Below are 15,015 nucleotides of genomic sequence, written 5' to 3' on the forward strand. Positions count from 1 at the left end.
TCCTTTCCCCTCCATTTTTCCTGAGACCCCTTTTCCCTCACTCTCAAAAAGTACTGACTGGTCTCCATTGTTGTGTTTGCTGATCCAGATGTGTTGGGCACAACTTTTGACATTTCTTAAACACATTTTTTAAAAGCCTGAAACTAGCTGTTGTGAAGACGACTGTGTGTGTGAGCCCTGAAGGCCTCTGGGCTGGGGAGACAGGTGGACGGACATAGTGTGCTCTGTGCTGGTCGTTTGGTCCAGATTCTGTATTGTACTACATTGTTCCAGCTGTCCATCTCCCTTGGTGCTCCCCACGCTCTGTGTGTGTGTGTGTGTGTGTGTGTCTGTGTGTGTGTGTGTGTGTGTGTGTGTGTGTGCGCTGCCATCTCCCTGGTGACTGGTGATGCCCCCTTCCCACGGGGCTTTTGGTTTGCTCCTTCAAGTCCGAGGCTGGGCAGCAAACATCCAAAGCACCCGGGCCAACGTTCCCCCGACACACCCAAGAGGACATCACGGCCTTGTCATTGCCACGGTGGATGAGGTTCACAGCACCCGGGCCATCCATCTGTGCGTCTGGTCAGTGTGTGTCTGAGGGATCCGGGCCCTGGACAGACTGGACTTTCTAGGATCTGTGTGCCCAGCCCTGTGGGATGGTGAGTGGTCTATGCAGCCGTCTGCGCTTCCTGCCATCGGCTCTCAATAAATGTCAGAAAACAGAAGTGCTGGCCGGTTTTTTGGGGAAGGTGGGGAGCTGGGACCCACAGAGGTTATGCTATCTGGTTATCAGAAACGGCATAAATGTGGAAGTGATGCTGCTACCAAAATGATGACTCATTTTTGAGATACTGAGGTACACTCCACTTGTCTTCTGTGGGAGAAGTCATCGAGAGTTTATCATGAGTTTCTACGAAGCCTCAAGCGAGGTAGGAGGATCAAATATGGTCAAATATGGCAGAGGTTGCTGGGGGAGCTACAGGGGGTTTCTTCTCCCAACCAAGCTAGGGGAGTGAGGAGATATCTCATTCTCCTCTGAGGTGGTGGACCTGACCTCCAAAGGACTGAAGAGAATACAGGTCAGGGCTGTGGAGGCAGCAGATGGCCTCTTGCACCCTGCTTCTGACGGACTTGGAGCCTGGTGTTCTCTGGGAACCTCTATATTCATGTCTCCTCACCCCCACCCTCAACCTTTCACAGGTCCCAAAAAAGACTTATGACGATTGTATTTTATGTTTCAGCATATGTACACATGTATTTGTGTGAGTATAACACATACATACAGATCTCTCCTCCCCACACCTGTGTGACTGTTATGTCCTCAGAGTCAAGAGACTCCCCCCCACCCCCCCAGCCATGCCCAGGCCCCAGGAACTCAGACTCACCTCCACGCTCCATTTAGATTTTATTGTCAATGAGGAAATAATCAAATCTATATACAGTCTAAAAACCGTAAAAAACGTGAGTAAAAATGTACCCAAGGCCGGTCCCTTGCCTGATGAGGAGTTTCCATGGTGTGGGGAATGTGAATGGAGGACTGGTGTGGGCCTTGAGCATCGTACCGGTGACCCTGGGTAAATGTCCCCAGCAGCCCACCATCTGAGAGGAGCTTGAGAACATCTTGGCAGCACAATCAGCAACAATGGGCAGGAGAAAAGGAGTGTCTGTGCGCGTGGCCCAACCAGCAGGCCCCGAGTGCCAGAAGAGCATCTATTACCGTCTACAAAGGGAAGGGAGTGATTGGGCCTCTGGGCTGGGGCCACCCACCAGGCTGCTCTGACAGGGGCTCTGAGGAGCTGGCTGGAGTGCTGGGTCTATCATGAACATGTGCATGTGTGTATGTGTGTGGAGAAGTCCATCACGAGTCCACTTAATGTTCCATCCTGTGGCTAGGGTGGGGTGGGCAGAGCAGGAGGGCTGAGGTACCTGCACTGCCCAGGAGGATGCCCCGTACCTGGGACAGCAGCTTTGGGGCAAAAGTTTAGGAGCAGCTGCTTGGCTGACTTGTGTGGCAACCATTCCTGGGGATTCCCTCCAAGGCTCTGGCCATGGGATGGCACAACACAGGGCAAGGATCTGGTAGCTCCCAGGGGGAGGACTGTCCTGGATTCTCCTATTAACACGTCCAAACCTGTGAAAGAAAAGGTTTCAGAATGGTCCAAACCAGCTCGAAGCCCTGACCCCCATTTCACACATCTTTGGTGAATGATCCAACCTGCCTATTACTCAGGAAGCCTCCCCACCAAGTATGACTGAGACTTCACAGTGGGAGAGGCTGGGAATATCCCAGTCAAAAATGAGAAGACATGAGATGTTTTGCCCTGGCTTCCTATGGCCCTGAGGAGAGACTGCATCCTCCTCCCCCTGTTCTAGGTCTTTCTCTGAGAAGAGAAAAAGGACCCTGTATCAGACTGGGATTGGAGAGGTCCTCTAGGGCACGACTCTTCTTAACCAAATGGGCAACCCGTCTCTGCTCTTGGTGGACCAACACGAAGGGTCAGACCTTTCAGGGATGAGCAAGGGTGTGTTCTCAGCCACTCACCTTGACAGTGCTGTCTACAGCTCCAGAGAAAAGTCGACCCCGGGAGACGGCCAGCGCGGTGACACTGCCCTGGTGTCGAAGGAGTGTTTGTGTGCAGATCATGTTATCCATGCTCCAGACCTGAGGAAGGAGGGGGAGGGAGAGCGATGGGCCCCGAGCCCTTACCAAGCACAGGACCAAGCCTAGTGCCAGGGGCCACGCCCCCTCCCATTGGAGGCACTCTTAGAGGCTTCCAGCTACCAAGCCCAAGACATGTACCCTGAGTGACCGGTCATAGGAGGCGCTGAAAACTTTGGTCTGGTCCGGGGTTGAGATGACGGCCAGGGCATATACTGTCCCCACGTGACCTGTTAATGTCCGCACCTGCTCCTTAGATTCAATATCCCAAACCTGGGGAAGAAAAAGAGGCATGAAGATGGTTTGGGGCAGGACAAGGAGCATCCCCAAAGGGGCCTGCCAGACAAGCCGACAAGTTGACAGTGTTTGACAGACAGGGAGACAGAGACAAATGAGACAGACAGGTGACCACAAGTAATGACAGGCAAACACACAGAGGGCATTGCAGGCAAAGGGGTAGAATGAGCAGAAACAGCATTTTCTGCCTGGTCACTCCCCAGGTTGACCCCAAGGTCAGAGAGGCCCCAGAATCAGCCCCGTGCCTGAGAAAGCAAGGCAGCTGAGTGGAAGGGCCAGGCAGACAAGGACTGGCTGGGGGCTCCCTCTCCCTTACATGGATGAGGTTCTCATAGGTCCCGCAGACAATGTGGTGATTTGTCACCGCGATGGAGTAGACACTGCCCCCCGACGTCTGTAGCACGTGGATACACTCGAGGTTTCGGATGTCCCAGATCTGTGGCCAAGCGAAAGAGGTCAGGCCTTCATTTCGGGGTATAGAGGTATGCTTCTTTCCCAGCTCCCTCCTTCCTTAGCCACTTACCAGCCACTGAACCTGTCTGGGAAAAAGCCCTGTCCTGCTCTTTGGGAAGGGATTTCTAGACCCACCTCTCTACACTTACAGGGCACGGTGGATGCCCAGGGGGAATGATTGGCCAGCTGAAGGGGAAGGAGGCTGCTGAAATCTGTTCAGGCTCTGCCTCTTCCTCTCCATTTCTGGTGGGGCACAGGGCTGAAGTTGCTAGGGGTGTGATTAGAGCAGCAGCCGCTGCTGCGTAGCTCTCCTATTGGGGTTTCCAGGGGTGCCCTTGGGGCTAGGCTTCAGTCTCCCTGCTGGAGCCTTTCATTCCCTCAGATGGGGATAGTCCTAAGATAGAGAGACAGATAATCTTGGGCACATCCAGCCATTTGACTTCTGCCTCCAAATACCCAACATGTCTCTTGCTGTGCCATCTTTTGCTGCTGGGGTTTTCCCTATAGAACTACGTCCTGCCCAGTGCCCCACAGGAGGCAGCTACCAGGGATGAGACCCACTCCTCCGCCTGCCCCTGGCCTCCCCTCTGCTGGAGGCTGAAAGCTGTGCTTCGGCAGAGGAGGTGGTAGCTGAGCGCTGCCACGGAGACAGGCATGACTCCCTCCCCACAGCATCACAAACAGGCTGCCTCAGGGTTGGGGGGCGGGGGAGGGGGGAAGGTTAGTTAGGCCAGGCCAGGTTCCTGCTTCAGGCAGCTCCTGGTCTCTGGCCCTCGGTCCCAGTACCTTGATTGTCTGGTAGGAGCCACTGTACAGGTAGTTCTGAGAGGCCACTAGGGCCCGTACCCAGTGATTGAGGCCTGTGAGCTCCTTCTTGAGCTTCAGCTCTGTGCCCACAATGTCCCAGACCTGCAAGGGAACAGAGCAGCTGGTGACCCAGGGCCCAGAGACAGGCTCAAGGCAGGCGAACGTCCACCAGGAGCCACCTTTGCTGGCTCTCTAGCCCGATCCCCATGAGGGCTGTTCCACCTTTCTTCCCTCAGACCTCCTCCTCCTGTCATACTTTATCGAGGCCCTGTGCTGACAGCTCTTTTCTCCCTGACTCATTTCAGTCTTTCGACATCCTCCCTGACTCTTTCCTTTAGTCCCGTCCCTGATGAAGAGGTGGGTGCTCGCCTGAAAGGCCAGCTCCTCTAAATGCGCCCCTGATCCAGGCCCTGCCTGTCTTCCCTGGCAGAATTCCTCTGTCATTCCTCCCTCTAATATCCCATCTCTCCCATCTCCTGCTTTCTTCCCTGCTGCCACCTTCCCCGCTGGCTAGCATCCTATGTATCTTTCCTTTTTCAGTCTAACTTTTTTTGGTTTGTTTTGGTTTTTTTGGTGAGGCAATTGAGGTTAAGTGACTTGCCCAGGGTCACACAGCTAGTGAGTGTTATGTGTCTGAGGCTGGATTTGAACGCAGGGGCTCCTGATTCCAGGGCAGTGATATCCATTGTGCCACCTACCTGCCTCTCAGTCTAAATCTCTATTGGTTGCTTCCACTTTTTCTCTTATTCTCTTCCAAACCTTTTGTGGCCTTGTCACACCTAATGGCCTCTTGTCCACACCCAGCCTTCCTGACACTGCTGCCCACCTTCTCTTCCTGGAGAGGCTCTCTTCTCTGGGCTCATGTGACATTGCTTTCTCCTGGTTCTCCTTCTCCATGCCTGACCATTTTCTCTTGGTTTCTTTTGCTGAATCATCGTCCTTATCATAGCCTCTAATTGTGGATATACTCCCAAGGCTCTGTCCTGGGCCTTCTCTCTACACTCTCTCCCTTGATGAATTCATAAGCTTCCATGGATTCAGTGTACATGAATCCTATATCTATTTGTTCAGTCTCAGTCTCTCTCTTGAGCTCCAGTACTGTGTCACCAACTGCCTTTTGGACATTTAAAAAAATCAAATTAATTTTTTTTTCCCCAAATGAAGATCTGCCTTCTTTCCCTGACACCTACCTGTCTCACCCCACCCTCACATTGAAAAAGCAAGAAAAACACCACCTCTGTTATAAACCTGCCCTACTGGATATTCTGAACTGTATGTTCTATCTCAAACTCACCTCACTGCCAAATCTTGTTATTTCTCTCCCATGTATTGCCCAGCATCTCTTGTGGGTATCTCCTCCCCTTGATTTCCCTAACTATCTCCCTGGTTCAGGCCCTTGTCACCTTTCACCTGGCCCACTGTCTCCCCAGTGCATCCACCACGCCGCCATCACAAGCAGGTCTGATGGCATCAGCCCCACCACCCGTCATTACCCCTCGGATCAGACACTAGCGGCTCTGCTCGGCAGTGACAGCTCTTGACAGCTCGGTCCCTTTCAATCTTGCCACTCTTCCTTCACGTGCCTTCCCTCTATCTGCCCTCAATGGGCCTTTTCGCTCTTTGGCCCCTTTCTTTGGAACGCTCTCTCATCACCAGCACTCAAATAGAATCCCTGGTTCTCTTGAAAAATCCAGCTGCTAGAGCTCTCCCTTTCAGAACTACCCTGTATTCATTGTCTATATTTATATACATGGAAATAAAAATGGTGTCTCTCCAGTTAGAATATAAGCTCCTCGGGGGCAGATTCTTTCACTTCCCTCTGTTTATCTCTAGTGCTTAGCACAACTGCCTGGTGCACTGTCGCTGTTGTTGTTCAGTTGTTTTCAGTCATGTCTAGATCTTTGTGATTCCATTTGGGGTTTTCTTGGCAGAGATACTGGAATAGTTTGCCATTTCCTTCTCCAGCACATTACACAGATGGGAAAACTGAGGCAAATGAGGTTAAGTGACTTGCTCAAGGTCACACGGCTAGCATCTGAGGCCAGATTTGAACTCAGGCCCTGGCACTCTACTCACTGCATCATTGAGCTGCCCCATAGTAGGTACTTAATAAAGCCTTGTTAGTTGATTGTTCTTCTATACTCAAGTAGTACATCCACATGTGCATAGTTATACGTATTATATGTGAGTGCCCTGCTGTCAAGAAGCACTCTATGGAATGCTGGGCAATTGGAGCTTCAGAGCACTATGGAGGTCCAGAGGCCAGGGAGGAGGAGAAGCATGAGCCAGTCTGTGGACTGGTAAGACTAGGTTCACCTGGACTAAGAGCCAAGTTTATGAGACGGTCCTGTCCGGGGGGGCCCTAGAAGCAGCCTACAACTTCTGGTGAAGCCAGGGCAGTTACAAAGACTTCTGGGGCCGAGCAAACAGCTGACCACCCTGCCTCCCTCTCTGCAGGAGAGCCAAGTGGGCTGAGGCTGATGGAGAAGGCACAGCTGTAGTGGACAAGGCATGTGTGCCCTAAGAGCCTGGGCATCAACATGTTGGGGGGAGGCCATGCAGGAGGCCTGGGCGTGCAGATAATGGCTCCTCGTGTCAGAGCCATAATGTGGAGTACCCAGTACTCTGCAAGTACCACCAATGTACACACACACACACACACACACACACACACACACACACACAATAAGGAAAGCAGATCCTAAGCATGAAGAGGACTGAGCAAACCCAATTCCATTTAGGGCTCCCTTCCTCTTCTATCCTGTACTCTGCCTTTAGTAATTTGCCCCCAAAAATGAAGGAAAGCCAGCCCTTACGTAGCTCTCCAGCACTATCAGTCTTTGTTTCCCCCTTTAGCTCACTTCAGACAAAAGATGCTTTTTTCCAAAGGACTTTACTAGCACTTAAGGGAAATACAATAAAATAAAATGAGTATGCCGAGCACAGAACTGCTGAGCTATAGCGCACGGGGACCTTGGATGAAGACAACTCTAATTGAGCCATGCAGGCTGGCACAATTTCCTGGACTAACTGTGCTATTATCTACCTAGCATTTTAACCAGGCCCTCCATTTGTGGTCAGTTGCCAAAACCTCTGCATATCCTCTTCCCAATACCCAGACTCCTCCTTCTGATTAAATCTACCACCTTCCCTAACTCTTTCCACCAACTTCGGTGGCACCCCAGCCCTGCACACACACACACCTCACACCACTTTCCAGATGCCACATTTGTATCTCTCTCCCCACTTCTTCTGAGTTATGGTCAGTCTCACATGCCCTTACCTACAGAAATATTCACCAGGCATTGCTAGTTCACAATACTCTTTTCCCAAACCCCTTAAATTATATACAGCTAAAACCAAGCACAAACCCCACCCGTGTGTGAGTGTGTGTGTGTGTGTGCAGGAGGGGTATATCTGGGAGGAATGGTTCATGGTTAGCAGGGCCCTGAGTGACACTCATCTCCAACTCTCTCCGTACCTTGATGGCTTTGAGGGAACCACTGAAGAGCATGTTATGTGAGGAAACCAAAGTGCAAACAGGATTGTCATGAGCTCGGATGGTGTTGACCTTCTGCAGGTTTTGAATGTCCCAGACCTAGAGAAGGAAGAGACAGGAGCTAACTGTGATTCGGTGCTCTGGAGGGGTGTTCTCAGGGCTGGGCTTCCAGCTTCCTGTTTTTCCTAGGTGGCAAACATGTGGGGAATTAGGCTCAGCTAGGCCCTGGTCCCTTCAGCCTCAGTGAGTCTGAGAGCTAGGGTTCCCAAGGGCAAGAGCCCAGCTCCCAGAAACCTGGTCCCTTCGTGTCCTCGACTCTGGGATGCCAGGGTTGGAGGCTGAGTACAGGCTTTTAAACTTGTTCCCAGTTCATCAGTGAGGCCCTGTTCTGTCCAGGGGGAATCGGTTTTCCATGATCTGAAATGAGCAGGGGCTTATGATGCTGGGTCCTAGCTGAAGCTGCAGGCAATGTTAGAAAAGGTGAGAAGGAAGCACGTGGTGGGAGAAGCACCACTGCTTTGTCTTCCAGAGAGTGGAGTGGGCCAGATCCCTAGGTTAATAAGACAAAGGCAGGGAAAGGAGAACTGGTGCCTTACTTAGAGAGCTGCCTCAGGTGAGCAGGCCTTGAGGAATACCCACCGAGGCAGGGATGCAGACCCTCTCCTTGAAGGTCCCTGCAGCTCAGGCTGTGACAAGGGTTCTTAACTCTTTCTGGATCGAAGTGTCCCTCCTACATCTGCCCTGAAGCCTAGTGATCTGGGAACCTGGGATGCCACCGCCATTTCTGCGAGCAGGATACCCAGCCCCTTCCCCACTCTGCCAGCCTGCCCCAGCCCTCTCTTCTGCCACACTCACAATGATGGTACAATCCGCAGATCCACTGTAGAGCTTGCACCTAGAGAATTAAAGGGAACAGTTGCATTACATGGGAGAGACCTCCAGCTGGTACACAGCTCTCGACTGCTGCTCCCATCTGTGGCCTCAAAGGCCATGGTCGGTATCAGACGCCAGGACCCTCATGCTCTTCCTCAGCTTGTCTACCCACAGGACCCAAAACAACTTCTCCAAGCCTCGGGTTTGGTTTTCTCATCTGAACAATGGAAGTGCCCCTGCCATCATCCCCTTCCCTGTCCCTGGTGCTGTGTACTGATGAATGTCTGGAAAGCGTTGTGCAAATATGAGCTGTGAAGTAATTACTGTGCACATTAGCACTGAATAAATCTGCAGTCTACGCACAGCAAAGCTGCTATCTTGGCAGCATCTGGCCATGAGTGGCTTACTGAGCCCCAAAACAAAACATATCACAGGCCCCTTACTCACCACCCCACTTCCACCTGCCAAAGGCTGCTCCCTGTTCCAGTGGCCTCACTGACCCAGGAACTTCCTTGGAGAGCTACCAAAGGGTCACACCTCCACCCTCTGTGCACTCTGCCGATGAGTGCTGATCTCTTGGCCCCGTCACGCATACACAGAGACGTGTGTGCGTGCCATTGCAAGTGCAAAGCTTTGGTGAGAGCGGCCCCCTCCGCCACACTCACCCTTGGATACAGAGTGCGAGCACAATGCCATCGTGGCCTTCCAGAGTCTTCTGGCATTTGTAGGTGGTGCAGGTGTCCCACACCTAACAGGAAAGACAGGGCTCAGACTGCAGACCTGGCCTGGACAGCTGCCCTGACACCAGGCTGGAAAGTCAGCTGATGAGAGGAAGCAGGAATCAAAGAAGGTCCTGTCCATCTGCAGCTGTTTCCTCTCACTCTTGACCATAAGCAATGAGGCCCTAGGCCCCCCCCCAACAAAGAAAACAATCGCCCTCTGGAGATATGAGGCATCATAGCATGGAAAAGCTGACTGAGCATAAGAGTCAGGGGTGGTTGTTGTTGTTTCAATCATGTCTGACTCTCCATGACCCCATTTGGGCTTTTCTTGGCAAAGATATTGGAGTAGTTTGCCATTTCCTTCTCCAGCTGATTTTACAGATGAGGACACTGAGGCAAACAAGGTTAAGTGACCTACCCAGGATCACACAGCTAATAAGTATGTGAAGCCAGATTTGAATTCAAGAAAATGAGTCTTCCTGATTCCAGGCCTGGCACTCTATCCACTGTGTCACCTAGCTGTCCCAAGAGTCAGGGACCCTGGGTTCAAATTCTAGCTGGGCAACTTATAGCCTAGACCTTGGCCAAGTCCCTGAATCTCTCTGTGTCCCAGTTTCCCTACCTACAAAATGAAGGAGGTGAATCAGCTGGTTTCTGAGGTCCCTTCTGACTCCAGGATCCAAGGGCTCCTGGAAAAGCTCCTTCTGGAGTTTTCTAAGCACAGACCCTGTCCCTGTGCTGGCACTCACTGGAAATACAGATGCCGCTGACTCTCCACAGATGGAGCAGAGTTTGAAGGCTTCTAGAAAGGGGCACGGGCACAGGCACTGAGGAGGTAGGGGCAGGGAGGGTGGAGAACGTAATGTGCTTGGGTCCTGCCTGAGGCTTCTCAGGCCTACCTTCAGGCAGCAGAAAGGCTCTCACGAGGCAGGTCTGACCTCTCAGGTCTGGAGTCTCAGAGGAACGAGCCAGGAGACCCCAGCTGCTTCCCCCTCACTTCAGACACACAAGTCTGGGCCTTGCCATGAAGGCTGCCCCATAGGGCAGCAGATGCTGGCACGGGAGGCTCTGGTTAGAGTAGAATGGCCCAAAGAGGTTTCTATTTCCTTATCTGTTTCAAAAACAACAGGCTGTGGGTGATCGCAGCTGCTATCTCTTGCTTCATCCAGGGGTCTATGCCACCTGACAGCTCCTGATGGGTTAGTGGTACCTGGAACCTCCGGTGTTCTTTTCTCCCTCCTAAATACTGTACAGGGTACGCTCATATTCTCCCAAATCAGTGGGGGAAAACACTAGCCTGAGGCCAGCATGGCCATTGTTTAAGGAGGGTGTGCAAAACAAAACCCTTTCCCTGATGGCTCGGCAAGCCTTGTTCCCAAAGCTCCCTGACCCCCAATAGGTCACCTTCAAGGCTGCCAGAGGCTGATAAACTTGTGTGTGAGCTACTGTCAGGGCAACAGGTTCAGTCAAACAGACTCCGGAAAAGGCAGCATTTGGAGGCCAGAGGAGGAAATAATGATACTCTGTTCCCCATCACCCCTGGGTCACAGGGAACAATGGGGAGTCCAGCCGCCAGAATGCCCAGAGCTGTTAAAACCCAGAGTGGCAGGAGACCACAGGACAATACAACACCATAGCCAGGCCTGAAATCTGTGCCCTGAGGGACACATGCTTACGTTCCCAGGGGACCCACCCTACCTTAATGGTTTTGTCTGACGAACCGCTGAAAAGCAGGTCCCCCATGGAGTAGACACAGAGACACCACACAGGGCCCTGGTGGCCCACAAAAGTCCCTTTGCACTTGAAGATCTGCTGAGGGTCATAGGCTGAGAAACAAACAAGCTGTGAGGCCAAGGGCCAGCGGCTGGTTTCTCCCCAGGGTACAGGTTCATGTTGACACTGAGCTCTGCCCTGCTCCCCCCTAACCCCACCCCAAACCTCAACAAACAGGGACCCTTGGGAATGTCAGAAAGCTCTGAACCCTTTGGGAGAAAAGACAGATGGAGGGTGAATGGAATACTTACATCCTAGGATTCCCATATTTAAGCGGGCATTGATATGAGACAGCTCATCCTGAAAAATATGGGCAGCGAGAGTCACGATTCCTGCTCCTTTCCCCTCACTGGCATGGTGCCAGGGCCTGAGGGTCAGCTTCAGACAAAGGCTAGCCTTATGATTAATATCAAGTAATTTCACGAAGGGGAGGCTCCAGCCAACCAATGCCCTATAAAAAGTCCTATTGCACGGGGATGGGGGAGGGATCCCATACTACTTTGAGCTAACTGTACCCATAGTGTGTGTGTGTGTGTGTGCACACGCGTGTGCGTGTGTGTGCACGTGTGTGTGTGTGTCGGGGGGGGTGGCAGGTTAGTCAGGCCCATTCCCTGCCCTATTGCTGGAGCCCCCAGGTTATCACTTAGCCCCCAAAGAGGTAAAGCTCAAGCCCTGTCCCAAGTTCGAGTCCCCTTGGAATTTATGCCCAGGCCTCTAGGAGCTATGGACATCAGAGTGGCCCCAAAGACCAAAGGCTTACATTCAACATGGACGCATCCCGTCGGAACTCCATGAGGTCTTCACTCAGTTTGCTCTGGTTCTCATCCAACACATCTGGAAGGAAGGAGTCGGAAGGCAAGGCCAGGGTTAGAGCCAAGGTGGGCACTACTTAAGGCAAGAGGAAGAAGGACCCATATTCCAGGGAGGGTGGGCAGCGTTGGCATCAAGAGGATGGGGGGCACTCCTCAGCCATCACTTGGGTCAGTGGGCATTGTTTGAGTCAGAGAGACCTTGGGTGTGGGTATTGCTGAGGTGATTCACTAATTCTATTTTACCACCAAGGATGCTCAGAAATTGGAGCATATGATTTCTCTCTCTAGCTCTGTGCTTGACCCTGGGATTGAGAAGACAAGAGGCCTCCATTGCTCCCCAAAGCCTCTCTGCTGACCCTGGAGGGGTTCTCAGGAAATGCTCCACTGGGCACTGGCTTCTGTGGCAGATGAAGCCCGATTCTGGCCAGGATCCCATACAGCTAGACGTGCCTTTCCTCTGTGTGGCCTGGTAAGGCAAAGGGAAGGGGTCTGTATTCCCATACCAAATTTGAGCTCCAGGTTCTTCTCCAGCTGGTCAATCTTCTCTGACAGTTTCCCTAGCATTGACCGGAGGAAGGCGATTTCTTGGTCTTTCTGTGCCAGGGCCACATGCATTTCATGGAAACGGTCATCTGTCTGTTGCAAGAACTCCTTCAGGCCTTCGAACTTACAGGTCTCCAGGTGAGTTTCATAGGTGTCCTGATTTCCTATGAACGTACAGCTGGGGAAAGAAGAAGGCGCGGCTGGGCCCAGACCCAATGTAGCCTATGGATAGTAGACAGTCCTCCCCAAGGACTCCAGCTGGTAGTTGGAGCTACTAATATTCCCAGGGGTAACCCTGCCTCTTCTACTATCTCTCAGCATCCCCTCCTTAGCTTCCCTCCCTGGGGGCATGGAGGAGGCCTGTGTTGGCCATCGAGATGCTGCCAGTGCTTTGGCTCCTGCCCTGTTTAGGCTTCAAATACTCCCCCTCAGAGCTTGGAAAACATTCAGCCAGGATGCACTCCCCATTGTGACTAGGGACAAACCTCTCTAGCTAGCTATCTACAGTGGACAGAGTGCCGGACTCAGAGTTAGAAAAACCTGAGTTCAAAGCCACTTACTAGCTATGTGGGCCTGGGCAAGTCACTTAACTATTGGCCTAAGTTTCCTCATCTGTAAAATGGGGATAATAACTTCCCAAGGAGTTGTTGTAAGGATCAAACGAGACAGCCTAGGTAAAGTGCTTTGTAAATATTAAATTCGTTTGAAGATCCCAGCTCTAATTTATTACTATGACTATTCTTAGAACCTATGAATCCAGACCTCCCTCAAGGGACAGATTTCTTTTCTTTGCACTTGCCAGAGAATGGGTTTTAGTACCCTTTCATAGTCATTTTCATAAGCCAGAGGCCCGGCCAGAACTGCCAGCTGAGGCCCCCATCACATGGGGGGGTCCATGGCCCAGTCAGGATGGTCCCCCTGCCTGCCACGCAGGTCTGCTACAGCCCCACTGTCCAGGCCCAGAGGCCACTCACCCGTATTTGGAGTGAGGACACTTGATGTGCTCGCATTCTTTGAGATGTGCCTCCAGGTTCATTTTCAGCAGAGGGGGGCAGCTGGGGTTGTTGGGGCATCTCACAGGCCGGTAGTCACAGCTGCCTTCATGGTCTCTGCTCGAGGACACGGTAAGAATTTGAGCCCAGACACTTCACCTGAGGAAAGCCTCACCTCCCTAGGCCTCAGCTCCCAAAACATGAATTAGAAGCCCCTCCCTAAATTGGGCCACCAGCCAGAACTAGAGAGAGGTGCAAGTGTAGTAACAAGTAGGGGTATGCTGGCTGTGAAGCTCCTGAAGGGGCTAGGCCCTGGGTGGGGAACCTGCAGCTTCAAGGCCACATGTGGCCCTCTGGGTCTTTAAGTGTGACCCTTTGACTGAATCATTTGGCAGGTTCCCCACCCCTGGGCTAGGCCCACAAGGGGGCAGTCCCCAAAAAGGAGAGGCTAGGGCTGGCAGCGGCCTTGGCACACACCCACAGGGAAGAGCTGCTCCCAGGAATGTTCACTTACTTCCTGGAGCTGAGTTTGATGGTGAAGGGGCAGCCACGGGGGTCTACCTCGAAGGTGGCGGGCTTCCCACTGCCCACGGTGCGGCAGCCATGCTTGCAGTGAATGAAGAGCTCGCCAATCTGCTCGGCCACGGCGATGTTGTTCACCACCACGGTCAGCTTGGCGTTGTCCACTGGGCACTTCTCTGAAGGAGGTGGGGGATGGGGCAAGTGAGGAGAGGGCTCTGTACGCTAAGCAGGGTTCCACAGATGGGAACCAGAGACAACAGCATTAATGTGTTCTGTGCTTGTCCTCATGGTTGTTCTGCCCCTATCCCCCGGGAGGGCTTCGAAGCGCCCAGGAAACGAAGACCCGAACCTCCCTGGTTGGACAAGGCACCTCCCTTCCAGGGAGCTGGTAGTCAGGGACCGGGGACTGGAGTGAGCGAAAAGCCTTGTCGGGGGAATCGTCTCCCTGCTGGGGCCAGGCCTTCCTTCCCTGGGGAGCCTCTGCTTGCCCACTCCCTTCCCGCCCCACCTGCTCACAGTCCAGCCTGTTGATGCGGGTCAGAGAAGCAGGGTGGGTAGTGACTGCAGGGGGGGCTCATTTGAGAACTTTCAGTCTCTAGGGAACTATTTTCTATATCAAATCACCCCACATCCTTATCTGAAGGAGAATATAGGTGAACAGGCTGGTACTATAATAAACTGAGTGCTGGACTTGGATTCAAGAAGACTTGAGTTCAGATCTTGCCCCAGATACTTACTAGCTATATGATCACGAGCAAGTCATTTAATTGCTTCCAGCCTCAGTTTCCTTCTCTGTAAAATGGGGATAATAATAGCACCTACCTTACAGGGTTGTTAGGGTGCTCAAAGGAGATAATATATATAAAGTGCTTTCTAAACTTCAAAGTGTTATGTAAATGCTAGTTGCTATTATCATTATTATCATTGTTATTATCCCCAGGTTATAAATGGGGAAACTGAGGCCCAGCAAAAGTGGCCTCTATCAAACTAGTGTGCCGGCATGGATCTGGGTCAGGGTGTTCCTGGAAAAGGCTAGGCCTAGCAGCCCCTGTCAGCCCTAGCAGGGGCAACACAAAGACCCTGA

At 52.3% G+C, this 15,015-nt stretch overlaps 1 protein-coding gene across 18 annotated transcripts in view; it reads right to left on the minus strand.

Moving 5' to 3' along the window:
* Positions 1-1,365: 1,365 nt before the first annotated feature.
* The window catches only part of TRAF7 (TNF receptor associated factor 7), a 58,312-nt gene continuing 44,662 nt past the window's right edge, over positions 1,366-15,015 (minus strand). For all 18 annotated transcript variants that reach the window (XM_027862725.1, XM_027862724.1, XM_027862728.1 and 15 more), the window contains 14 exons: positions 13,924-14,107; positions 13,392-13,526; positions 12,378-12,595; positions 11,823-11,896; positions 11,314-11,362; positions 10,988-11,115; positions 9,233-9,315; positions 8,550-8,589; positions 7,677-7,793; positions 4,175-4,297; positions 3,252-3,371; positions 2,780-2,911; positions 2,522-2,641; positions 1,366-2,110 (listed from right to left, as the gene is read on the minus strand). In XM_027862725.1, coding sequence (XP_027718526.1) covers positions 2,096-2,110; positions 2,522-2,641; positions 2,780-2,911; positions 3,252-3,371; positions 4,175-4,297; positions 7,677-7,793; positions 8,550-8,589; positions 9,233-9,315; positions 10,988-11,115; positions 11,314-11,362; positions 11,823-11,896; positions 12,378-12,595; positions 13,392-13,526; positions 13,924-14,107 — 1,538 coding nt within the window. In that variant the 3' untranslated portion in view covers positions 1,366-2,095. The remainder of the gene's footprint in view (positions 2,111-2,521; positions 2,642-2,779; positions 2,912-3,251; positions 3,372-4,174; positions 4,298-7,676; positions 7,794-8,549; positions 8,590-9,232; positions 9,316-10,987; positions 11,116-11,313; positions 11,363-11,822; positions 11,897-12,377; positions 12,596-13,391; positions 13,527-13,923; positions 14,108-15,015) is intronic.

This window comes from Vombatus ursinus, unplaced genomic scaffold, assembly GCF_900497805.2.
Source record: "Vombatus ursinus unplaced genomic scaffold, bare-nosed wombat genome assembly UNPS02014770.1, whole genome shotgun sequence".
Taxonomy (NCBI): domain Eukaryota; kingdom Metazoa; phylum Chordata; class Mammalia; order Diprotodontia; family Vombatidae; genus Vombatus; species Vombatus ursinus.